At 38.3% G+C, this 27,350-nt stretch overlaps 1 protein-coding gene across 1 annotated transcript in view; it reads left to right on the top strand.

The window, feature by feature from the left end:
• The first annotated feature begins 2,711 nt into the window (after positions 1–2,711).
• The window catches only part of LRPPRC (leucine rich pentatricopeptide repeat containing), a 102,661-nt gene continuing 78,022 nt past the window's right edge, over positions 2,712–27,350 (top strand). The window contains exons 1-11 of the mRNA XM_045827802.1: positions 2,712–2,915; positions 14,908–15,107; positions 16,148–16,270; positions 20,072–20,193; positions 20,295–20,353; positions 21,017–21,103; positions 21,778–21,904; positions 22,440–22,584; positions 22,897–23,042; positions 23,561–23,666; positions 23,745–23,852. Coding sequence (XP_045683758.1) covers positions 2,767–2,915; positions 14,908–15,107; positions 16,148–16,270; positions 20,072–20,193; positions 20,295–20,353; positions 21,017–21,103; positions 21,778–21,904; positions 22,440–22,584; positions 22,897–23,042; positions 23,561–23,666; positions 23,745–23,852 — 1,372 coding nt within the window. The 5' untranslated portion in view covers positions 2,712–2,766. The remainder of the gene's footprint in view (positions 2,916–14,907; positions 15,108–16,147; positions 16,271–20,071; positions 20,194–20,294; positions 20,354–21,016; positions 21,104–21,777; positions 21,905–22,439; positions 22,585–22,896; positions 23,043–23,560; positions 23,667–23,744; positions 23,853–27,350) is intronic.

Here is a 27,350-nt window from a genome sequence, read left to right on the forward strand (position 1 = left end):
AGCGATACCATTCACTGGGACAGTCAGAGATCTTAATTTCCTAGCCAGTGTTTGAATCCATTTCATAAATCAGAATAAGCTAAGGGAGAAACCAAGGACGATCAGCTTGGACTTCTCTTCCACTTTGTCACAGCTTCTGCATTCTAAAGAGATCTGAGAACTTGAGAAGTCTGCACTGAAAAAGAAGCAAACACCACTTTTTCTCTCACACACACATATGAAACATACAGACACATATGCACCTTGCATGTGCTAACAACTATTCATCCTTCTAATTCCAACCTAAGGATCCTTTCCCTGGGAACCTTCTGACTTCCAGGTGAGGCATATTCTCATGGAAACATGTTTCTTTTTCAGAACCCATGCTTCAATGCATAATTCATTTAGTATGACTACTTGATTAACATCCGCCTCCCCCTCTGGAATGTAAGCTCCATAACAGTAACGACTGCTCCTGCTTTTGCCCATCATATTTTTTCTAGCGCTTAACTTGCTGCTTGGAAGATCTCCTACCTCTCCGGCTATTCTTAGTGTCTACTGCTGGATTTTCATTTTCACATCCTCTAACTATTGAAATTTGACAAGCCAAGCCTCAGTCCTTGGATCTCATCTTGTGTCTATTTATATTTTCTTCCTAGATGCCCAGTGGCTTCATTATTAGGTATAGGCTGTAGATCCCCAAATGTAACTCTAACTCTGATCTCAGGACTTGTATGTCATACAGCCAATTCCCTACTCAAACTTGACCTCTGGATGTCTAACAGGCACCTCAAGCTTAATATCCCAGAAGATCACTTTTGATTTCAACTTTTACATCTGTTTTCCCACAGTCTTCCCAATTTTTAATCAGTGCCATCTCCCTCTTTCTCAGGCCAAACATTTTGGAGTCATTCTTGACTTACATCCCACAGCCAGTCCACCAGTAAATCCAGGTTCTACTACTTAAATAAGAATGAAAACTGGCCTTTTATTATCTCCACCCCCGCCCCGCCCCAACTGGGCGGGGCCATCCAAGTCATTACCATCTCTTGTGTAATTTATTGCAGGGGTTTCCTCACTGATCTCTCTACCTTTAAGTATGTTTATCCCTTAAAATCACCTCTCCAAAGAGCAGCTAGAGTGATCCTTTAAAACCACAAATGGATTTATATCATGACAACACACTAAATTTTACAATGGTTTCCTATCTCATTCTGAACGGAAGTCAGAGTTCTTACAGTGGCATATTAACACCCTGATCTGGCCACCAACTACCTGACTTCTATGCTCACCATCCCTCTCCTCCCTGCCTTGCTCTTTTCTCACATCCACCGTCCTCCTTTCTCCTTTCTCCTCTTTGAAGGGGCCACACATGTCCTCCTCAATCCCTACACCCTGATTTATTTTACCACGCAGTTCTTATCTCTTCCCAAAAATAAACTTCGGAATGCTTAATCAGAGACCAGACTTGGTCTGTTTTGTTCTCTGCTGTATCGCCTATCTCAAATAGAGCCCGGCACTGAATATGTGTTCCCCAAATGTGTTGAATGAGTGAATAAAATATATTCCTAATGCTTGATAGCATATCCCAGAGTAAACCAATGAACCTTTTTTTGGATTTCATCTCTCAAAGGATTGTAAACTAGATAATCTCAAAATACACTTATTCAGTAAACAATGCACCCTAATGGGTGCCGGGCACTGAGTGTGTGCTTGGGCTATAAGAAAAAGTCACAGTTTTTGCTAAGAGCTAGGCAGGGAGGGAGGGGTGGTGGTGGCGGGGGATAAACAGCCAAATGGGTAATTACGGTGGAGGACTTCCAGAGGAAACTTCTGAGTGCTCACCCGGCAATGGGTAGGATACAACTAGGTGAAGAGGGAGTGGAAGCCTGTTCCGGGCTCCCCACGTGTGCACAGGGAACGCTTCCAGACTGCACACCATGGGAAAGCAAGAGCCTCCTGTTTAATCCCCAGATTTGGCTCCAGACTCTTAATCATACTGCTCTTACCTCTGATGCTGATGCATTTACTGACGGAAGGAGCAGAGTGGGAGTTGGGGAAGATAATGAGTTTAGTTCCAGGTTTAAAACTATACGATCTTTGTCAGACTCCATCTATTTCTAAAAGGGAGGCACTGCTTAAGGACCTAGGGTCGGACCTGTGTATTCCTTTATACTGCGCCCCTGGCCCCGATAATACTAATCACGTTACATGTAACTTTGGAGGCCCCTAGCACAGTGCAAAGGTCCTCAACGTTTCTTCTCTCCCACATTTCTGAAAGCGAGGGAGCGCTCCAATGAGTTGGCGCGGCAACTTCAGCTCCCAGCAGCAATCACTAAACGCCAGCGGGGACACCAGCCCCCGCAGAGAACAGCGCCACACTCAGGGATCTTTACAATCGGCTGTTTCCGAGAGTTCTCGAGCATTGGTTCAGTTGGCCCCCCGGCAAGCCCCTGCGCTAACCTGGGAGGAGTCGACCTCTTCCGACTCTACCAACCGAATAGCGTAGGGGTGGAGCGTCTGCACAAGCTAAGATGATAAACAGAAGACCGAGAGAGAAACTCCATTAAATAACATATCAAGCCACATTTGTCATTCAAATTTGGCACGGGGCTCGTATCTCCTCGGGGACGTAGGTGTTGACATCTTCTAAGCTAAAGCGACACTTGCCTCCCCTTACGTCTGGCACGCTAGGCTTTTGGTCTCTCCCGCGCCGGGCGACCCTGAGGTCACGTGCTCCCCCTGTCCTTCTGGCGGAACGTGCAACCTACTGGGGACAGCCGAGCTATGGCAGCCCTTCTGAGACCCGCACGCTGGCTTCTCCGTGCCGGTGTGGCACCGCGCCTCCCGCTGTCCATGCGCCTACTCGCTGGCGGCCCGGGCCGGCCGCATGCCGCCGTCTGTCAGCCCGCAGCTCGCGCCGCGCCTGCGGCCGGGTGAGTGCCTCTGCACACCTGCAGCTCAGACGTCTCCCGGGTCGTTGACGCTGGCTGGGGACGGGTGTCTCCTGTGTTCTCTACGTGCCTATTTCTCCGCTCCAGGGCTAAGCATCCCGGGGCCTCAGAACTTGCTCCCCACCAGGGATTTTCGGGTGATTGGGTTGGTGGCTTTAAAAGGTCATGGCCGCGGGCAAGGCTTGTTTCCGGCTTTGGCCCTGTCCTCGGGCTACCTTTAGCCCTTGCAGCTGAAAGGGGCTTCGAAGGGCCGTTGCGAGGGTCGGTTGCTATTCCTGTGTTTAGTGTTGACCAGTTTGTGATCTGTCTCATGTGCAAGCATTATTGGTGATCAGTAGTAACCAGCGGGGACTCAGTTTTCGAGTGTTACTTATTTTTTATGGTGGGGGGGGTGAATTGGTTGGGAATTTGGGGTGAGCTAGGGATAGCTTAGAAATAGGCGTTTAGTAATGATCCGTTTGGGCTTTTGCCTGACTTTTCTTGGAGTTTCCTTTTAGTATTCATGACGGTGTGATCTGGGTTGGGAATGGTCACAGTAGGCTCAGTAAGTGGCAATGAATGAATAAATGAATACATGCAAGGCACTACTTGGGGGGCCTGGGGGGTGCAGGGGCAAGTTAAATTCTCAGTGAGGGTCACATGTGTGAGTAAATGCCCTCATGGACTGAGGTTTATCAGGAGATAGATATGATAATAGACTTTTTGGGCGTGGAGTGAGGAGCAGGAAGCTTGAATAGTATTCTGACCAGCTGAGAAGGGAAGATGGGCACTGAGGTTTTAGGTTTGGGGAAAGGCTGATTTTGGAACGACGGGTATTTAAAGTAAAGGTATTTTGGGAGACAGCATAAGGTTTAAGAGCTAAGGAGGTGGGATAGGCCAGGGCTGGACTGCTGACCTCTCTTTTTATTTGCATAATGCCATTGGACAAGTTACTTAACATCTCCAGGCCTCTTCTTTAGTTATAAGGTGGGAGTAGTAATAGTGGTAGAATTTTATGTCAAGCACTAACATGGGACCTGGTACCTGATAAGTGCTTTATTAGTTACTATAATAATAACTGTGATTACATGAATCTTTGTGGACCATCCTGGAAACCTACTCTTTATGTAAAATTATATGGAGGAAATGTTTTATGACTTCTTAACAAGTTAGTTACACATTTTGGAATGTGGCCTACTTGTAACCTGGAGTCTGCCCCTAGATTTCCTCATTAGACCTCAATAGTTAACCTTCATGCCTCTGCTTTTGAAGATTTACATCTGTGGCTTTCAGAGTTTCTTTTGACAAAGAAAGGCATGCCATTTACTCTTATTGTTGTCCTTCATTTTTTCTGTCGCATGTGAGGGAAACCCAGTCTAGTAGAAAGGGTATTCTAAAAGGTCTGGGTGTTCATCAGACCCAGGTTCCTTTAACTTGCTGCGAAATCTTTGATCTTCAGTTTCGTTATCTGTAAACTAAAGGTAACAGGCCTGCTTCTTTGTAAAGTTGATTTCTTGTCTTTTAGGACTGAAATGCCCTCTTTCCTTCCTCCCTTCCTCCCCTCCCTTCCTCCCCTCCCTTCCTCCCTCCCTCCCTTCTTTCCTCACCCACCCACCCAAGGACATGCTTATTGATTTTACAGAGAGGGGAAGGGAGGGAAAGAAACATCAATGTGAGAAAGAAACACTGACAGATTGCCTCTAGTATGCACCCAAACTGGGGGGTGCCAGGACCCGAAACCTGGGCATGTACCCTGACCAGGAATCAAACCCGTGACCTTTTGGTTTATGGGATGACGCTTCAGCCCACTGAGCCACACTGGCCAGGGAATATGCTCTTTCTTCAGGCAAGCCTCACCTCAACACTCATTCTAAAAAACTACCTTATTTTAGTTTTGTCAAGGCATGTCTGATTTGTCTGATACTTATCTTTTCTGTTTTCTTAGTAGAGAATGAGTTGCATGAGAGCAGAACTTGAACTTGTTCACCCCTGTGGTGCTCAGCCCATAGCAAGTAAAGAAGTGTTTGTTCCCTTTTTCTCCTGGGCACTGAAAACTTTCTCTGTGCAATCTTCTATCCCTCAGCCTCTAAGGACGCCTAGACCTTTCCCACCTGAAAGACAGACCTTTCCTGGGAATCTGGACTTACTCACGATGCTTCCCAATCTCTCTTCCCTATCTGTACTCCCATCCTTCATTACTTGCTTCGTATTCACTCTTCTACCTGTTGCAGTCACCACCGCAAAAGCCATCGTTGTCTTGTTTATTAATTTTTTATTATACATTTTTAAATTAGAAAACTCATGTGCCTTGAGGAACAGTTGCCAAATGTAGGGGGAAAGCAGTGAACTAAAAATCACCCTTAAGTCTATCATCAATATGTATATAACTTCTTTTAATCACTTATGTATGTGTGAGATGGTCCACATTCAAGGCCTTGACCTCTGGCGTGTTACTCGGTCTCCCATTTCCCCTTCATGAGACCCTTTTCTTGGCATCAGTGACACTAGTCTTGATTTTCTTCTCCTTAGGATTTTTCTCACTCATTTTGCTGCTTCCTTTTTCCTCTGTTAATCTCTTGAACGCTGATGTGGGGAATTTTGTCCTTAGTCACTTTTTTTATTCTTTTAATCCTTCCATTTTTAGGGCGTCAGTTCCTACCTACCTCTCTGATGATGGCATTATTTCTCCTCCTGTACACAGACAGTCTGTTAGACATGTTCTAGTTGAGCTACGGGTACTTCAGACCCATCGCATCTCACGTTGGACTCGCCTTTCCTCCCCAAACTGTTGCTCATGTGTTCCCTTCTTTGTGGTCATTGCTGTTTCTGTATCTTCGAGATTTCTCATTCATGTATCATTGACATTTTCCCCCATATGTTGATCATACAACTGATTAAATCCTGTTATGTTTTCTTCATCTGGAATGAAGTCCTTTTTCCTGCAGCTCCCACGTTAGTCCCTGGTCTCCCTGATAATTTGATCATGTCGTTTCCTTACAGGCAGACACTGGTGGCTTCCGTTAGGTCCCGGAGAAGGTGCTTCATGATCTGGAGATGCCTCTGGAGCCTCACTTCTTAAGAGTTTTTTCCATGCTATTCTATTGGACTGGCCCAAAAGTCTGTTCAGTTTTTTTCTGTAAAATAAAAGACACATTTTTCATTTTCACCAGTAACTTTATTGATTAGGATATTTTGAGTATGTCAGCTGTCTCCTGTGTGGTATAACATTGATTGTTCTCAATTAACATCTTGATCACTGTCAGTTTCAGTGGTTTACCTGACTGTAGAGTGTCCTCCAGCGAGAAATCTCCAGCACAAATCTTTGCACACTAGTTTTCGCATGTTCAGTCATCCCCAGCACCTTCTCCATACACTGCACAAATCTTTTTTTGTGTTTCGGTTTTATTTTTACCTTTCTGGAGATAATAAAGCATAATATACCGAAAATGTTGCATATTTTCTTCCATCTTCTGCATTAAAATAGCCACACAAAAATTCACCAATATTGGTCATTTTTTAAAAAAAATACATGCCAATATGACAGATGTCACAATGCAATCCAACAAAATTGTTTCAAATGAAGTTAAAGACAACTAAGTGCTACTAGAGCCATCTTACGGAAAAAAGCCAAATGAACTTGTTGGTCAACCCAGTATATTCTAGTCCTACCAAATTACTGTCTTGAAGTCAGCAGAGCTTCTGAAACTGTAATGAGCATTAGAATTCCCCGGGATCTTATTAAAAAATGTATGTCTGATTATGTAGGTCTAGGCAGGGCACTGAGATTCTGCATTTCTAACCAGCCCCCAGATGGTAAGATGCTCCTGGCGGGTAGACTAGCAAGGCTCTGATGGCCCATGCTGTGTATCTGCTTGCCTTTGAATGCAATGTTCACTTTTGCAGTTTGTCTCCCCTTCCCGCTACTCCAGTGAAATCTGTCTTGACTGCTTCTCTCGTTTGACTGCTCCTGTCTTGTGCTTTCTTCCACAGCCTGAGTCACTAAAGCATCTATTAACATGGTTACACGTGAACCCACCAGCACGCTAGACCTGGATGGAAGTTCCTTGAAGGCAGAAACTTTGTCTTACTCTTTTTGCCTTGAGTTGACTATATCAATGAAAATCCTAGACCCTGGGGAAGGAATATTGTGAGATGCAAAGAAGTTTGAAGGGGTACTTAAACCATTCTTGTAGTGTGGCTGATTCCCACACATTCACCCTGATCTTTATTTCCAGGAATGCCCTGTCTGAGAAGGAGAGATGAATATTACAATATTAAGGGAAATTAGAATTTATTAATCTTTTTTCAAAATTGGAGCATCAAAAAGTATATATTTTTATATTCTTTAGCCTTACTCTTTATTTTCCTATCTCAGCACTTTTTCTGTTTTTTTAAACAAATGTTTTCTTAAAAATCAGCTCTTACCCTATCCTTTTTGGGGAGGTAGAGGAGCAACTTTTTTTTTTTTTTTATTTTCATCTGAGGATGTTTATTGATTTTTAGTGAGAGAGAAAGGGGGAGGGGGAAGAGAGCAACATCGATCAGTTGCACCCACTTGTGTGCGCCCCCACTGGGAATTGAACTCACAACCTAGGTATGTGCCCTGAGTGGGGATTGAACCTGCAACTTTTTGGTGTATGGGAAGATGTTCCAACCAACTGAGCCCCCCAGCCAGGGTGAGGAGCAACACTTCTGTTTTCTCACACTTTTTTTCTTCTCACACTTCTGGGTCAGAAGCTGCTTATATATTTCTTGTGAGAGTTTTTAGAATAATATTTGTGTGTTTCAGAGGAAAAGATTAACTTTGAGATAAATCACTCTGGAAGTCAAATCAGATTAATGGTTGGCTCAAAGGTGAAGACCACATATTGCCCATGACAGGATTATGTAAATTCTTCTAATGTTGGAAGGAGAGAAAACTTTCCCTTGTTTACCTCTCATCAAAAAAGATCTCAACAACTATTAAGAGTATGTCCGGATCCTTTGGGTTTGTGGTTCAGCCTCTGCTCCTTGTGCGTTTATCACAGAGGGCTGTGATAGGCACAGTGCAACTGTTACCTGTGTGCTAACCATAGGAGGCGAATTCACTGTGGCATTTCAGAGAGAAGAGCAATTGACTGATATTTCAGAAGAGCAGTCACATTTGTTCGTGGTAGGGAATCACTTGAGTTTGAGAGAATGAATGGTAATAACTAGACAGTGTCACAGGGGAAGAGAAGAGCATGAAGAAACTATGTGGTGGAAGTTGATAATTGCAAAGGCCATTTGATTCCTTGAAGCTACAAGATTGATGAGAAAGTTGGTCATTTGGTGGTTGGAAGCCTTCGGAGGGTTTTGAGAGAGATAAGTGTTGGCAAAGTTTGCAGTGACTGATGGAGCGAGAGAGGCTGGAGATGGGCAGACCAACAAGGAACAATGTTGATACTGCAGGTCAGGGCTAACAGGGCCTCAGCTAGTGGGTGCAGAACTGAGGAAAGATCCTTCCTTCCTTCGTGAGAGACAGAGAACAAGAGACTGGTAAGGATGTTAGCAGAATTAGGAAGAGCAAAGTTGGAGATTAGTATAAACAACAGTACCTTTAGGTTAGATCTTTACCATTTTCAACATACATTTGTATGACTATGTCACACGTTTTGTGAGTTGGTATTAAACAGTGGGAAATGGAGACATGGAAGTGTGAACTGATTTATCCAGTGTCTCCAGTTGGGGTCCAACTACTGTGATTCCCAGCTCGGAAGTGTTTTGAGTATGTTGTAGTTTAGGTGCTGGATGTGTTTAAGTACAAAAGCATTTTAAAAAAAGACAGTACATGATACATGATACATTTAGGAATTAAAGACTGTCACAGGTAAAGAAGCACATGATAAGATTGCAGAATGTGATCTCTGGAAGGGATCTTTGGAGTAACCTATCCTACTTCATCCACTTTCACTTTGTGGACTTAGAAGAGTATCCACGTCACATTACAGGCCCCAGCCTGGTTAACGGACTCTTCGCCACTTCCTGCCGTACCTGAGACATCCCTATGAACTGGAGGGGGCTGAGGTGCATGGGACATCTGGATGGGGGGAAGGAACGCATTGGTATTTCAAGCCAGGAAACTTATCAAAGTGTGGAAAGGCTGCACACCTTTTTTAGGCTGAAATTCTGTGATTTACCATAAAGTCTAAAGCTGTGTTTGCGGGACAGCTAAACTGAGCAAGATGTCTTGCAGAATAGTTCAGGGAGAAAGTTGATTGTGACAGCTCTAAAAAAGATTAGGGAAAAGGCCGATCAACAGGTGTGTTTTGAGTACCTTCTAAAGTAAGAGCTTTACTGAGCGCTGTTTTGTTGGGAATCAAATATAGATACTTGATTTTTAATGTGATCCTTACAAGTCAGTATTTTTCTTCAGAGGAAGGAACTAATGCTTAGACCAAATACCTTTCCCAGAGCCACGTAGTTGTTAAATAGTATGGCTTAGATTTATATAGACCTTTAAAATAAATCTTATGCTTTCTGCTAATACATTTTAAAAGAAAGAAAATGCTCTAGTAAATATTTAGTAAATGTTTGTTACACTTACTTTGCCAGGTTCTTTATATACTCTTTCCCACTGTTGCCCAAACTTTGGGCATTTATGGTAGTGCCTTCAGATTTTTTTTTGCCAAATCTGAGAACTACCTAAACTATTATTATTTATATTTAATATTTTTCTTGACATTGGTTTTAGGGTTAGACTGACATTTTTATAACTTAATTTTTGTCTTAAGGGAGAATGCTAGTAAAATAAAGAGCTTGCTGGATAGTTATTTTAAAATACTAAAATAAATGGAACTACCACGGTGGAAGATCTTTGTCTGTGTGCAATCTAAAATGGTCTTCCCTAGCAGCAATGTGATATTTGGGAAACACTGCCTGTCTCAGCCATCTTTGTGATACTCTTGTGAGGCAGATATTGTTATTTCTCAGATGATACAAGCTTAGAGAAAGTTGCAGTAACTTGGCCAAAGTCACACATTTTTTGAATGGCAGAGCTCGAACTCAGACTGGGCTGCAGGGCTAAGCAGACAGTATTAAAGCTCAAGTATTTCCACCAGGCCACAGAGCCTGCTGTAAGATTCTGCTTAGCAAGTGTTTATGGAAATCATACATAATAGGATAAGATATATACACAGGATTAAGTAAGCACTTCTATGTGAAATTTTCATTACCACGTGGAGGTGAGAATTAGCAAATCGTGTGGTGTGATTTGTGGCCTGGAACTTGTGGTTAAATCAGGCCATGGCTTTGGTGAGACGTGTTTCTCCCCTGTCTGCAGGGCCCACTGGGGTCTAAGCTTCCATCGGTCTCTCACCTGGGCTGCACTGCAGCAGCTTCCTGAATGGCCTCTCTTCATTCTTGCTGCCCCCCCAGTTCTCCACCGACTGTTCTACCTTGCTTGGAAGGATTTGGCACATGGGGTATGCAGGGTGAGAGGGATTGAGCAATGAAATAATTATCCTAAGATTTTGAGCTCCAGAGAACAATGTAGTGGTGGTCGAGTGGGTAGCAACAGAGCAATATGAAAGGAGTACCAACCACTTTTAGGAGGAGTCATTATCTTTTTGAATTTTTAACATATTAGAACTCAAATGAAATCAGTGTATATGTAAAATATATGAAAAGAATTACATACAATGGCCAAGTTGGGTCTATTCCATGTGTGCAAAGCTGGCTCAACACTTGAAAACCAGTTGATGTAATCAGCCATATCAACAGGCTAAAGAAAATGCGAGTGGAATAGTTAAGGGATTGGTGAGAACCTAAGTGATGTTTGAGATCCCCATGACCTACAGAATGGAACTACAAAATAAGCTGAGAGAGCAGCTTTATAAGCACATCATGTAACCTAAATCGCTTATCAGCCATTGGAGGCTTTCCATTATCTAGACTCACCTTCCCTGTCTAAGCTTAATGTTGACCCTTTCCAACGTGAAACCCTTCTGCAGCCAGATTAGTTTCTTCAATGCCCTTCCACTGTGTTGAACTCATTTCAGAATGAGACTACCTGAGTACAAATTTTGGCCCCTGTCATCCTGTCATTAACTAGCTTTTACTGTGACTTTGGGCAAAGTGCTTCAGTTTTTCTGTCTGTTGAAGTAGGATTATAATCATAATTTTCTGTTACCTGGAGGTATAATGAAATGCCTATCCTATCATATTTGCATCCTTCTTGAAACTCTGATAGCTCAGAAGTGATGCTGAATTGACTCAGCAGCAGTGAGGATGAGAATAGGGAAGGGAGAGTTTTAAGAACAGGTGTGATTAGTTTGGTGGAGATTCCAAGTTAAAAAGGAATGAATAACACTTCAATAAAAAGTTCACTTGAAAAAATAAACACTGAGACTATCTAAAACATACAAAAAACTCTTAAAACTCAACAGTGGGACATACAGAAGGTAAATAAGCATATGAAAAGCTCAACATCACATGTTGTTAGGGAATTGCAATATTAAAACAACAATTAAATAACTACTACATACCTGTTAGAATGGCTAAAATCCAAAACATCTGTGGCATGAAATACTGGGGATTTGGGACAGTAGGGATCTGTCATTCATTCCTCCTGGGAGTACAGAATGGTACAGTCATTTAGAAGACAGTTCAGCAGTTTCTCATAAAGCAAAATAAATCTAAACTTACATTGTGATCCAGCCCAGATATTTATTCAAAAGAGCTGGTAATTTATATCCATACAAAAACCTGAACACATGTTTCTAGTAGCTTTATTCATAATTGCTCAGAATTGGGACCAATTAATATGTTCTTCAATGGGTGAACAGATAAACAAATTGTGGTATTTCCATACAGTAGAATATTACTCAGCACTAATAAAGAAATGAGCTAGGGAGCCACAAACAGATGTGGAGGTAACTTAATTGCATGCTAAGTGAAAGAAGCCCCAGTCTGAAAAAAGGCTACATACTGCATAGGCCAACTGTAACATTCTGGAAACAGCAAAACTATAGAGACAAGTAAAAAGTTTTTGCCAGGGGTTCAGGTGGAGGGGATAAGGGATGAGTAGGTGAAGCACAGGGCATTTCTAGGACAGGGGAACTGTTTTGTGTGGTACTGTAATGCATCTCATATATTTGTCAAAACCCATAGATGTGTACACACACACACACACACACACACACACACACACACGAACCCTATTGTAAACTGTAGACCTTAGTTAATAATGTATCAATGTTGGTCATTTGTAACAAACATGTCATTAATATCAGATGCTAATAGAGGAAACTGGGTGTAGGAGGAAGAGGGTGTAGGGGAAATCCTCCTTTCTGGACAATTTTTTTGTAAACCTAAACATGCCTTGAAAAGCAAAGCATTCGTTTTTAAAAGGCAGAGCCTTTTGACATTGGAGGCCTGCTTATAATAATCTGGTTCTTACACCTTTTTGAAATACACTCAACTATGAAATTATTATTTTTTTGTACTAGTCAAAATAAAAATCACCACCATCAATTTAAAAAGAATGAGAAAAATACCTTTTTAATGCCGTATTTTGCCAGAGAAAATTTATGGGTCATCTGCATATTAGTGGTGTGTGCCGGAGTCATAGGAGGGAACTCCTGAGCCATTTAAGATGGAGTTGCATCAATTTTGGTCATTGGCCTTTGAAGGCAGTGCATTCTAGCTTGTAGCAGCCAGTGGGTAGGTGCCACCTACATGGACCTGCTGTAACCCCTGGACTTGTTTTTTTCTATCACAACTTATCTGTTTCTCCAGGCTACGAAGTTCTTGTTTGCTTCGGAATGTGTTCAGTGAATTTAAAAATAATTTCTGGGCCCAATAATAAATGTAGAAAGCACTGCCACTGGGGAAGCGCTGGAGAATCCTTTTGAAGACTGAGGAGTCATTTGCTTTAAAATATGTAATCCTTCTACCCCAGTTTATTTTATAGCAGGTTCATATTTCAGCTAAAGTAATGAAAGCCATGCTAATCTTTACACACTTATGTTTAATGGCTGCATTAAAGATTTATGAGAAGAATTAGTGTTCAAATGTTCAGAATGCTATACTGATTTAGTAACATCTCTGTCTTCTGCCTGAATTTTGTTTTGTGTTTGATGGTAACATGTTAAAACCTCACTTTAGCAAAGTTTTATTTTTATTTTATACATTTTTTACTCTCACAGTTTATCAGATTTGCACTGTATAAAAAACTCTGGCAAATATACTTCATTACAATTTTGAAATCTGTTTATTAATCAGCTTTTGTTGCTACTGTGTACTCACTTGAACTTGACACGTTATTCTGGGTGATTTAAAATAATGTCATTTTGTGTTTGCTTGACTAACAAAGGCATAGGTTAGTAACAGCTGACCTAGTTAGTAGGCAGATAAATGGGCAGAGAAAAACTTTGAAAAATAAGGAATAAATATATGCAGGAATATATCTTTTGTGGTTTGTAGGTAATAATCTAGTATCTAATTAATTTTGCTCATTTAACAGACTTTAATCAACTAAATGTGACATTGTTTTAGTGTCCTGAGTTTTTCCACTTTATTTTCATTTCATTCTAATTATTTACGTGAGTGGAATCATTGATGGCCAGAGTAGTTGCGATGTGCCCCAGACCACAGTGATAGCATTTCCAGTCTGTATCAGTTACTGTCTCTGTGTTTTGTGTAACCTTGTGGTGAAACTACTGGTGTAGCTTTTCTTTAATGTAACATCACATACTTAATCATTTAATTTGTGATTGGCTTTCCAGAGTAATGACATAAGGTAGAAATTGAATAGTTTTATTATTAAAATTATTACTGTATAAATATTTATTTTGGTAATTGACTGTGGTAAAAAATGTACACATGCCAGAACACTTGTGTTTATAATGCCGAAGGCATTCTTAGATTAATAAGTAGAGTATCTTTATATTATACTTAGTTCATATGTACTTAAGTGTACATTATTTTTCACATTTACTGACTGCTGTTGGAAAGTAAAAATATTTTGGAATAAATATATAAATATGTGAATTAGAAATTTTATGTTAACGATGTTCAAGTGCAGAAGAAGAGTTTAAATTCAATTCAAAGATTTATGATGGTTTTCTTCACACATAGGATTATTTTTAAGTTTGATATTTGCAAATCAGGTACAGCTTATATTTCTACAGAATGGACTACCTCTGATTTCATGTTTCAGAGCATTTGGCATCATGTTAGACCTGTACTTTCAAGATATTGAGTGGTTTAAAGGCTGTTTATTCTTAATAAACACACATGTACTAGTCTGACATTTCCTAATTTATGATGAACATTTTTCCCTTTTGATTTCCCAATGTTAAATGTTAAACCAGAAATCTAGTTTTATTTTTGATGCTGCAGTAGTTAAAAAATGAGAAAAGTATACAGTTACCATTTTGACAGATGGAAAGCAGGTTTAAATTGAGAGATGTAACAGTATCACTAGACACATGGGAATTCTTTTGTCCTGAATGATCCTTTTAAAAAACTGCATAATTTTAATTTGGACATTGGTCTTCTTTTGATAAACTTAACCTTGAAAACATTTGAAGGTAGTTATCAGAAATTTAGTTATATTTTAGATCCCCTTCCTCATTTGTAGAGGTAAGAAGAGCACTGTAGCATAAACTGCTTCATTTTTCTCTTATTAAACTGCTTTTGGTTAAGGGAGATTTTTAAAAAACACTTAAAACACACCATATTATTGTCTGAGTTTGAAATGATTCCATGTGAAAAGTTATCAGTGCACTGTTGAATAATTAGTCAAGAGATTTACTTTGCATACAGTTGGTATGTGTGCCTGTAATTTTATTTAAAGCAGCAGTCCAAATTTTCTTTCCTACCAGTTTATACTTCCCTGAGCAAAATGCTGGTACACTATAAATGTTTGTATTTAGTAACTAATAAAAAAGGTTTGTATAAATATTGCTCAAAAAGATGACTTATACAGATAGTAGTTCATGTGGTTTATTATTAATTGTGTTTCATTTTATAGAGGGCCACTGAGCCAGGCCAGGCTGTATGCCATTGCTGCTGAGAAAAAGAATTATCTTGCAGAGGAGTCCACTTCTTCCCCAAGAAGGAATGCCAGTCAGTTTGATTGGGCTCTGATGAGGCTGGATAATTCCGTCCGCAGAACTGGCCGCATCCCAAGGACTCTCCTACAGAAAGTCTTTGACAACGCCTGTCACTCAGGTATCTCAGACTTCTCTGGTCAACAGTTTGAACTTTTACTAAGTACTTGTTTGGGGCAGGCTCTTTGGTACTTTCAGTTTTGTTATGGCTAGTGATCATGATTTAATGTTATGATTGTAATCTTTCCAACTCATCAGGGTAAAGGTTTGAGTAAGACATTTTATCTCATGTTTATTTCAAAATCAAATAAAAATCAGTGTGACTCACACTGATGTGAGTGTGAGCCACACTCACATGTGGCTCATTCAGTCACACTGGGGAGCTGAGTCCGCATTGTGAAGTCTGATGAGGGATACCGGACAAGTGTCAGTTATAGTTAATGTGCATTAAAATAATGCTTTTCATTTTCTCTGTTTGGTTTATTCATAGCTGTCCCACTATTACCACAATCCATTTCAGAACATTTCTTTCACCCCGAAAAGAAACCTCCATATTCCCATCAGCCCCAAACCCTCCCATCCCTTCCCACCCTAGGCAACCACTAGTGTACCTACTATTCATATAGATGTGTTTATTCTGGATACTTTATGAAATGGAATCATATAGTCAGTGGTTTATTTTTGTTTTTGTTTTAAAGTCAGCTTTCAGGGACATTTCAATGAAGGACTTGGCTAAGGGTAAAGGAAGCTTATATTTTGTAATTTTTTTATAGGCCTAAAATTGATATTCATGGCTATTAATCATACTACTTTGTGTAATTTCATGAGATAGTGAGAAATAGCCACTGAATTGCAGTAAGTACTGCTTATAAGTTAGGTTCTGTGTATTTTTGTAGTCTGTAGTCTTGCAAATTATATACATTCATAACTTTAGCTGCCTTAAGAAATCAGACTAATTTTTTAAAACTTAGAACTTTTTGTAACATTGTAAATTATACTTGTGGATTAGGATAGAATTTCCCCAGTTACAGGTAGTCTCTAAATAATATCTTCAAGGAATCAAGAGATTTTTGAATATTTACAGATTCCAGTTTAAAATTTGGTATTTACAATGTGATATTGTACTATGTTAAGTGTTACCCATTAATCTTCTTTTCACAGGTTGCCCAGGCGGTAACCATGCCTTGCTTCTGCTGCGTAGCTGCGGCTCTCTCTTACCCGAACTGAAGTTCTCCGAGAGGACAGAGTTGGTTCATAGGATATGGGACAAACTTCAGAAACTGGGTATGATTATTTGAATATGAGATGTGTGTAAAGGGTGTAGATTTTTTCCCCTTTAGTTAAAAAAATATATACATAAAAGCTATAATTTTATGGAAGGGCTACTTGATTCATAATTTTTTTTGAAATAAGATTTATTTGGTGAGTTATAGCGACATCTAGGGGCATTAAGATAAAACAATTTTTCATAACAGCATTACTTTTTTGGTAAGCTAAAAAGCAAAAGAACAAACTGAAAAGGCCTTTGGTTTGTCAAAGTTATCAGTGCACTTACTGTTAGACTAAACAGTTCCACCTGTTAGAATTTAGATGCAGATATTTTCACGTTTGGGGAAGGATATTCTTCATTGTAGCTTGTTTGTAATAGTAGGAAATTGGAACCAATTTTAATGTCCCTTACTGGGGGATTGGTTAAATAAATTATGGAGTGTCCATAAAATGGAATATTGTGCAACTGCTAAAAAATTGAAGGAGTGCTTAAGATACTAATGTGGGGTGTTGTCCAAAATATAAATAAAAATTGAGGTGCAGAACACTGTGTATAATGTGCTGTCATTTTGAAGAAAAATGTTTATAAGTTTATGTGTGTACAGTATTAAAATATTTCTGGAAGAATGATCAACACTAGATACAATTTTTACTGTATACCTTTTTATACTTTTTCTTTAAAAAAGATTTTCTTTATTTATTTTTAGAGAGAGGGGAAGGGAGGTAGAAAGAGGGAGAGAAACATCAATATGTAGTTGCCCCTCACATACTCCCTAATGGGGACCTGGCCTGATATGCAGGCATGTGCCCTGACTGGGAATCAAACCCATTACCCTTTGATTTGCAGGCTGGCACTCAGTCCACTGAGCCACACCAGCCAGGGGCCTTTTTATACTTTTTCAATTCTGAACTGGAAACATAATACCTATTCAGAAAATAAAGTAGCTCAAAAGACCATTTGATAAAATTCAGTGTTCATTACTGACTTTAAAAATTTAAAAGAATAGATGGATGTTTCTTTCACATGTGAAAACCTAAAGCCAACAACTAGTACTATGTATAATAACAATGAAATATTGATAAGATGTGAAAAAAATACTAGAAATTATTATTTTTTAGCTGATGTGCTTGTTTACCTGTAAATTAATCTATAGTAAAGTAGTTGGAAATATTAAGTTGTTAAGAAGCCATAACTTTTCCTACTTAGAAACTTAAGTGGATAAAAATATTCAAATGTAGTCACATATATAAAATATCTAGGCATATCTTTCAAGAAATATGTAGCACTTGGAAACAGAATAAAGACAGCCTCACGTCAAAGTTTTGAATTCATTTAGAACTATGTTGACAAGTCCTGGCTGGTGTGGCTCAGTGGTTGAGTGCTGGCCTGAGAATCAGGGTCGCTGGTTCTATTCCCAGTCGAGGGCATATGCCTGGGTTGTGGGCCAAGTCCCCAGTAGGAGGCACACGAGAGGTAACCACACACTGATGTTTCTCTCCCTCTCTTTCTCTCTCCCTTCCGCTCACTAAAAAATAAAATAAATAAAATCTTTAAAAAAATTATGTTGACAAGTTCAATTTTTAAAAGTTTTAAAAACAGATGAGATAAATGTATTTTGTAATGGAAAAGGGTTTTCTAAATGTAAAAGCAACAGAAAAGTAAAGGTAAAGAATTGACTGTAAAAGCTAGAAATGTCTATTTATCAGTAAGTCACATAATTTTAAAAAATCGTTGAACTGAGAGAAATATTTGTGAAAAAAGTTACGTTCTAAAATATAAAGAAGCCCTTACACAGCAGTCATACTGTTAACACATCAGTAGAAAGGTGGACACATTGCTTTCTATTGTACTTGTTCACAAAGGTGTCTTTCCTCCATATCCCATTTGAGAGTGGAATCTGTAACATCTTTGTTTTCCTCTTTGCCATGATGCTTTCCTCTTGTGCATCACACTTGATAAATACTCATGGAGTCAGTACTGCCAGAAGCCTAGTAGATTGCCAGCGTGACTCTTGCCCACAGACTTGTGAAGCTGTAAGGGCTGGTTTAGCTTAGGTAATGTGTCCAAAGTTACAGGATGAGCTGCTGGCAGGTCTAATACTGGAACTGAGATCTTCAAACTAAAAGCGATTCTGGAGGAAACAGCAGAAGTGATAGTTTCTCATTTTGGTGTTTCCATATGCTCAATTTTTAAAAATAGAATTACTTCTGGTGTACCTCTGTGGCCACGCCATGATAATATAATAAGTCTCCTTAAATTTTTTGTTTAAGTTGTTCATCTTTTCTGGAATGGTCTTTACTTTTTACTCTTTAAATCAATCCATTTTTCAAACTAAGGTTTAAATCCCTTCATTCTAGAGTTTTACCTCCAGTCTAAATTAGAAAGGACCCGTGAAATTAGCTAGATAGAATAGCAAACATGGGGATACAAATTTTACCAAGTTCTCAGAAGCATTTTTGTCATCTACAACACTATGTCAGTGTAGGAGAAATAAGGAAATGAAACTCCATAGAATTACATTGAGTAATAATCTTGACTAAAACCTATATGAAAAGCTAGAATAGATGTTCATCTGGGTTTTGAGCAAGTTTCCCCAGCCTCTCCAAAAAACTTGAGTAAATACCTTTACAAAATTATAGAATATGATTTTCTTCAGCCATAGAGTTGTAGCCAGCCATTGTGAGAGTTCTTCAGCTTGACTTCATGGCTTTTTAGAAGTTTTTAGACACCGTGTGGTAACCTTGTTGCATGATCACACTGCAGATGTTGAATGGCACGTGGTTCTCTGTCAGGCTCTGTAGAAAGTGTTATGGTGGATAAGGGACTGGGCTCTCAAGACATCACCTACGTTCAGATTTATCGTCACTTAACTAGCCATGTGGCCTTAGACAAATAAAAGTCAGTTTTCTTCATCTGTAAGATTGGGACAGTAATCGTGCCCGCCTCAGAGCTGTTGCGAAGAGTAGCCTCTGTGTGCAGAGCACTTAGCACAGCGCCTGAAACATAGTAAGTACTGTACATGTCTACTAAGATAAAGAACAAATACTAATGTAATGGAGTAGGTCTCTGCTGCCTGGAATATCAAACTGATACCAGATAACTGGCCACAGGCATGTGAATATATGAAAGATACAAAATTTAATTCGTGAAAATTTAGTAAAACATGTTAGCACCAGATTGATAAGACGACCATGATGTCGTGAGTGGGTAGAGTAAGGCTGAGTGGCAGCCCTAACCTATGTGGCCTTAGGCACAATGGACACAGGGAGAAAATGAAGGGCATTGGCGTGCAGGTGATAAACAGTAGCAGACTGGAAACGTGTTTAGCAACTGAGAGTGGAGTGCAGGTGGAACCTAAAAAGACTCTGAGTGGCCTGGTTAGTAAACGAGCGTAACCACCAGCACAGCCCCGCCTGTGTAAAACAGCTACCTTCACCGTCTGTCCCTCTCAGTGTGCCTGGCATGTGGCAGGCTCTGCTTTAGGTGGAAAACTCATGCAGTCACCTTAACTACAGAGGTGATGTCAGCATTTTCTAACAGGAGGGGAATACGGTGCTTCAAAAGTAAGAGACCTCTTTGTATCTGAAAACGCAGTTACTTACAGCTGTACGTGACTCAGAGGTAGTGCCCTGCATGCGTGGCTTGCTGTCTGCTCTGACAGGACTTCTGTGCACACGGCTCTGGGTTTGGGGTGGACTGCTGCGGTGACCATGTCACTCTTGTGTTTGTTGGGTTTAAGTACACATGTTCCAGTTGTGATAAAGAGTATGATCTTAAATGCTTTTCTAAACATGTGATTCAAATTTTATCTGTAGGTACTGTGTATGATGTAAGTCACTATAATGCTTTACTTAAAGTCTACCTTCAAAACGAACATAAATTTTCACCAACCGACTTCTTGGCAAAAATGGAAGAAGCAAACATTCAACCAAATCGAGTAGGTAGTTGCTGTTGAAATGTTTGGTGGTCATATTCATTATTTTTTATTTTTTACTCAGAAACATTAAAAACACATTAACTGGCCCATTTCATTGACAGGTAACATACCAAAGATTGATTGCTGCTTACTGTAATATGGGAGATATTGAAGGTGCCAGGTAGGGAACTCCACAAAAGTATGTACAAGCAAACATATATGTCTTGTGATCCTAGAGAGATTCACTCTCTCTTTTATTGAGTCTCTTCTTAGTAAGGGAAATTATTTCAGAAGTATTTTAATCTAGCATATTTGGTAATATGACTTATGTACAATATAAAGTTTTGTAAGAGGTGACAGATAAGTAAAACTTGGTATTTTAATTAAAAATGTGATTTATTGAAGCAGAAGTTTAAAATTATTGAGATATAAAGCTGGCTTTATTTTATTTAAATTGACATTTTTTAAAGTAAATGTTGTTAGCCATTTAAACTGCATTCATTTATAAAACTGTCTCACTGACTCATCCAAAATCAGTTGTGACATTTCTGTGCTTGTGTAAAATTTATTACTACTTTTGGTTAGGGGGTTTAGGAAATAAGGCATAAATGGAAATGTATAATCCCATTTTTAACTCAGTGAATCTTATTAAATTTTATGCTTTTTAAATGTTAATTTAGTGGTATAGAAGAAACAGTCAGATTTTTAAAAATTACATACTATTTTTAACAAGAGTACTTCAGGAGTATTGTTAAACCAAGGAATGGGGGTTTGTGTGTACATGTTATAGAGAGTGTTTTTGACGTTAATTCCAAGGAGTATTTTCGTTTCTTTTTTATTGCAGCAAGATTCTTGGATTTATGAAAACCAAGGACCTTCCGGTCACAGAGGCTGTTTTCAGTGCCCTTGTCACAGGGCATGCGAGAGCTGGGTAATGTTCGCCCAAGGTTTTGTTCTCAGACAAGGTTTAAATTGCAGGAAAAAAAAATGCAGAAAAAAAAAATTCTGCAATTTAAATTCTGCAAAAAAAAAAAAATACTGCAGAATATTCTTAAACCATGTTTACCTACCCCCTCAAAAAAATCTTGAGCATGTGAAATAGAACCTGCATGTTTTAAAAATACCATATTCTTAACTTTATCAGTTTCATAAAACTTTTATTTGAAAATGTTTAGTTTTGAAAATTGGGCCTGATAAAAATAACTGACTAAAATTTATTAACTGATCTGCTGGTGACCTGAAAAATATTTTTTGTTTTGAAGAATAACTTACTAAATGTTATTCACTAAGAAGGTAAATTTGAGTCATAACATACCTAGTGAAAGAATGCACACCATTGAATGTATATGTAATTATGATATAATTTGGTTTCTCTTTTGGAAAAGTTACCTGTAAAAATTTGAGATGTTTATGATCTTTATTATTTCAGAAACTTATAACCAGTTTAATAATATCTTTTTTGTTTCTGACGTTACCATGTTTCTCAATGGTACTTAAGAATTTTTTATTTTAATAAGCACAGGTAATAACAGTTTAGATTGAATGATAATTTTACATTGACAGTATTATAGTAACCTGTTTTATTTTCCTTGAATTAACTTACAGAGATATGGAGAATGCAGAGAATATTCTCACAGTGATGAAAGAGGCTGGGATTGAGCCTGGTCCAGACACATATCTAGCCTTATTGAATGCATATGCTGAGAAGGGTGACATTGACCATGTTAAACAGGTGTGACTTGTGTTGTATAAATAAACATACTTTAAAATCACTTGTATAAGCTTATGTTTTGCATGAAGCAGAAGAATATATCTGCTTTTAAAGATATCTCTTATGACAATAGTATTGCTAAGAGAATTCCTAGAGTTTGGTATCTTGGTTGTTAACATAACAGCATTGACGTAGAATATTTCTGTTTTATAAAAGAAGTCCCATCCCTGGCTGGGATGGCTCGTTGGATTGAGCTCAGGCTGTGAACCGAAGGTTCCGCTGCTCAGTTCCCAGTCAGGGCACATGCCTGAGTTGCAGGCCAGGTCCCCAGTGGGGACCATGTGAGAGGCAACCACACACTGATGTTTTTCTCCCTCTCTTTCTCCTTCCCTTCCCCTCTCTAAAAATAAATAAATAAAATATTAAAAAAAAAAAACACAAAGAAGAAGAAGTCCCAAATCTTTAGATGATATATGTTCCTAAGTTTTAAAACAAAATGTTGGTGTTTTAATACTGGTTTCTAACTTGTATTTCTAATTTCTGGAATTGTCTATAGACCCTGGAGAAGGTGGAGAAGTCTGATCTTTACCTTATGGATCGTGATTTATTGCAAATTATATTCAGCTTCAGTAAAGCTGGATATCCTCAATATGTCTCAGAAATTTTGGACAAAATTACATATGAAAGAAGATATATTCCAGGTAGTTTAAAATTTTTTACTTTCATGATTTTTCTGATAAACTGAATTACTATTTTTACATGATGAATACAGCATTCTCTAACAATAGGGGTTGTGGTAGATGAACATAAAACTCTTAAAGGCAGCTTAATAAACTGAAAAACTTGTGTTAATGAATACATGGGAATGTTTTGATTTGGAAGTGCTTCATTGTTATTCAGAATATTATTGTATCCTTTTGGTGTTTGTAGTTCATAAGTTTGTCTTTCTTATTGGTTGCAATGTGAAAATATTATTCAGTTGGTAACAAAAGACATCTTTGTTTTCTTCCCAGATGCAATGAACCTTATTTTGCTTTTAGTCACTGAAAAATTGGAAGATACAGCATTTCAAGTTTTATTAGCATGTCCTGTATCAAAGGAAGATGGTCTGAGCGACTTTGGCAGTTTCTTTTTACGGCACTGTGTGACTATGAATACGGTATTCTGTCCATTTTTACCTTGTAGACAGTGTAATAGGTAGTGAAATAAGATTTTTTTTAATCCTCTCCTGACGATATGTTACTGATGTTAAAGAGAGAAGAAGGGAGGGGGTGAGGGGAGAAAGAGACAGAAAGACAGATAGACTTTGATGTGAAAGAGAAACATCAATCGGTTGATTCTAGTAGGTGCCCCAACCAAGACTCAAACCCACAGCCTAGGTATGTGCCCTGACTAGGAATCAAACCTGCAGCCTTTTGGTGTATGGGATAATGTTCCAACCAACTTGAGTAATCCAGCCAGTGCAAAATAAATTTTTTTAAAGTATAAGAACCTATTAATGAGATTATTAGAGCAATTATAATGAAAACTTTGTTTTTGTGTCATAAGATGATTGGGTAGAAGAGGATGGGAAGTTCAGATTTTTTAACCCAATAGTGTTAGAATATTTGCAGAAGATGAAAGGGTAGGAGGATATTTGTAGATCTAGCTGATGTGTCCTTTTTATCTCTTCCCTAGCCTACAGAGAAGCTGAAAGACTACTGCAAGAAGTTGAAGGAAGCCCAGTTGCACACATCTCCTCTGCAGTTCACACTCCATTGTGCTTTAGCCGGCAGTAAAACCGGTACTACACTCTCATAATTAAAAACAACATAAGTTTTTTGTGAGGTAGCTTTGTAATATTTCATGATATCTCTTTCAGATTTGGCAAAAGCTCTGATGAAGGCTCTGAAGGAAGAAGGTTTTCCTATCAGAACTCATTATTTCTGGCCCTTGCTAGCTGGACATCAGAAGCAGAAAAATGTTCAAGGTTAGGTTTTGCCTTTTACTGATTTGTGATGGTTCAGAGATCTGGTGTACCAGTTTCTACACACATTTAATTGAATTCTTTGGGAAAGTATGCTTATTCCTGAGTATCAAATCTTCTGAGAAAATAAGAGTTGATTTAAATTATGGTAAAGTATTATGTAAGCTTTTTAAAAATGTAAGTGTAATGGACTTCTTTCATCTTAATTACATTAATTTTATTTCTTAATTCACCGCTGATCTTGATATTCAAACTTGTGAATGTAGTTTTAAATAGTTCATTTTTTTAATGGTTTCCTAGAGGTCTATAGTTTAAGATTTTACATATAGCACTTGAAATTAGTTAGCCTAGTCTTATTAAAAGTAAAGTTACGCATAATCTGGCTGTTTTCCTGATGGACCAGTCTGTTTCTCCTTAACTGAGCCGACTTACAACAATAGGAAAGAGAGAGAAACTTTTACTGCGAAATGAGTGCTCATGACCTGACAGCCTGCTGATTGAAGGACAGAAGTGCTCACTCTTTCAGGTTCTTAAGTACGTTTAAGCATTTAGCATACTTTTCCCTTGTACACATGGGATGTCTATAGGATATGAATAAGAAATGAACAAATATTAAATTTTAGAGTACAGTATCTAATTCTTTGGTTTGCATTATTGGTAATTCAGAAAGACTAGTATCATAAAAAGATGCTTTTAACAGAAGTACTTCCCCCTTGGGGAAACAAAAAATGGTCTTTTTCATTTTATGTCGAAGTATAATGTGCTTTAGAATGAGATGCAGAGTTGTTAGTATGACACTGGGTGACAAACAGAATGCACAAACAACAAAAAAAGTGCTTTTAGCAGACTTTCATATTGCAATTTTATTTTAAATATATAGCTGTCTTCTGGCTTAAAGGAAATAGTGAAAGAAGTATTCCCTAATTGTTTCTGGCTATAAAAGTCTCTAAACCCTTTTTAGAGAAATCTTTGGAAAACAATATGCCAGTTGATTAACTCTTTGCATATCCTCCAGTGCTGAAAGCTTGAAGAAGTAACCTTTAAACTATATTCTTGAGCCCCAGAAAGTTTACATCATTCCATGAAAATATTTGGGTATTTTAGTATTGTCCACCTTTACACAGATACGAATATAGTTTTGGGGACCCCTGTTTACATGTTTGTTTCTCTGTGAGGTAAATTTGCTTTCCTCAACCTCAGCACTGTGTCTAGAGTTGAATCGGTTACCACATTTTATCTACTTACTACACACAAAAGAATTCGTGTGATTTTTTTTCTATCGTTGTAGCTCAAACTGGTAGAAAAGTGGCTTTATCTTGAATCTGTCTTTTCTTAGAATGTTAGAATTCAGATTTCGAGATGCCTTGTTGAAAACTCACTTTATATTGATGAAGGAACTGAGAGCTGCAGAGGGTAGTGACTGACTTTAAATTCCATATCTAGCTGTCAGTAGTGCTAGGATTAGATGTGAGGATCTCTGTCCTCCTCTTTTAAATACTGTTTTCTAATACCATAACACCCTCATACTAGACATTTGCAAGTATTATGCTGAATTTATTGTATGAAAAAATTTTAGCTGTTTGTTAAAAATTAGGTACTGATTTTTGCATTAGGGACATTTAACAAAGTGTTACCAATTTTTTTAGTCAATGAAAGTTTAAAAAAAATTAATTTATCTTCCAGCTACATTTGGCATGTAATATTGTATTAGTTTCAGGTGTACAACGTAGCGTTTAGACATTTACATATCTTAAGAAGTGATCGTATCACCAAATCCAGTACCCACCTGACTCCATGTGTATTTATTACAGTGTTACTGACTGTGTCCCCTGTGCTGTACTTTACGTCCCTTGACTATTTTTAAATCCTCAATTTGTACTTCTTAATCCTGTTCATCTTTTTCACCCATTCCCCCAACTTCTCCCCAGAATCAATGAAGGTTTTATTTGGAAAAATAGAAGAGCTGAGAAAGATAGCTTGAGAGTATATTGTCGATTGTTTTACAATTTTTAAAAACTAGTCTTCTTTGCAGGAGGTCCAGAGATACAGCAAAGTAGTAATCTTCCTTCATGTAACAGGGAAATGTCTGTATGTATTTTATATAGTTTCTCGAGTGTAAGGTAAGCAAGTAATGTTTTTATTAATGCAGTGAACTCGTTCTTTGTCCAGGAAAAGTCACATATAAACTGGTAGAGATAACAGAATAAAATAATGGCTGCAGTGATAAAGGATGTGGTGGAGTGTTTCCTATGAAGTAACTAAAACCCTTCAGGATATCAAATGAAGGTATTTAGTGGTCAGATCAAACTGAACCAAGAGTTTTCAACAATAGGCTGATCAAATTTTTATTGAATCCTAGAATTCTTCTGGCTGCAAATTTAACCATCACCAACTGGTGAGAAGACTCTTATAATGACTTCCTCGTGGCTTACCTTACTAGTTTACTTCTCTGGGGCACAAATAGAAAAGTCACCACTTAGAATTTTAGCAAGTTGGCCTGAATGAGAGGAAATTACCCAGAATAACTGAGGATCTATCTACATCTCTGGAATATTCAGACAACATAAAAATAAGAATATAGGAAGGGTCAATATGAAAGCCTAAATGGTAGTTGAAGTGTTTGAGCCTAAATGAAGTGTTTGAACAGAGAATGCTTTTTGAAAAGTAAGAAATTGGCTTCTAATAAAGTGAGTGCTCTTATTAGAGTCTAAAATTATGTAGCATAAATGCTCATAGTTGGTGAAAGTTGCTCAGTTAAAATCATAACATCTTTCCCAAAAGTTTGAATTATTTCAATTCTTATAAAATTTTTGAATGGATACTTTTCTGTAAATTCCTAAAACTGCTTATGACTGCATTTGAAATATTTTTATTAGGTTATTTAGCCTTAATTTAGAATTTTTAAGTTTCAAGAGATTCGGGATCCCTGTATATCTAAGTTAATATATGATTATTTTAATCCTTTTTTAAATATGAATTTTATTTTTTAGGAGGATGTATGTAGGTATGTCAGATCAGTCACCCTTTTTCTTATTGATATGTTTCTCTCTTCTCATCTGCTATATTACTACTTTTTAAATATTTTTAAAATTTATTTTATTTTTTATTGTTGTTCAAGTACAGTTTTCTGCCCTTTTTTCCCCCACCCTAGCCCAACACCCCAGCCCTCCCCCACCTCCCTCCCCTGTGTCCACCCCCCCTCCCCCGCCTTGTTATTGTCCATGTGTCCTTTATAATAGTTCCTGCAAACCATTCACCCTTTTCCCCTATAATCCCCTCCCCTAACCCCTCTGGTCACTGTCAGCCTGTTCTCAATTTCAGTGTCTTTAGTTATATTTTGCTTGCATGTTCATTTTGTTGATTATTTTCCTGTTAAAGGTGAGATCATATGGTATTTGCCTTTCACCGCCTGGCTTATTTTGCTTAGCATAATGCTCTCCAATTCCATCCATGCTATAGCAAAGTGTAGGAGCTCCTTCTTTCCTTGTGCTGCATAGAATT

The sequence above is a fragment of the Phyllostomus hastatus genome, unplaced genomic scaffold, assembly GCF_019186645.2.
Source record: "Phyllostomus hastatus isolate PE091 unplaced genomic scaffold, TTU_PhHast_1.1 phas_scaffold_78, whole genome shotgun sequence".
In the NCBI taxonomy this organism is placed as follows: domain Eukaryota; kingdom Metazoa; phylum Chordata; class Mammalia; order Chiroptera; family Phyllostomidae; genus Phyllostomus; species Phyllostomus hastatus.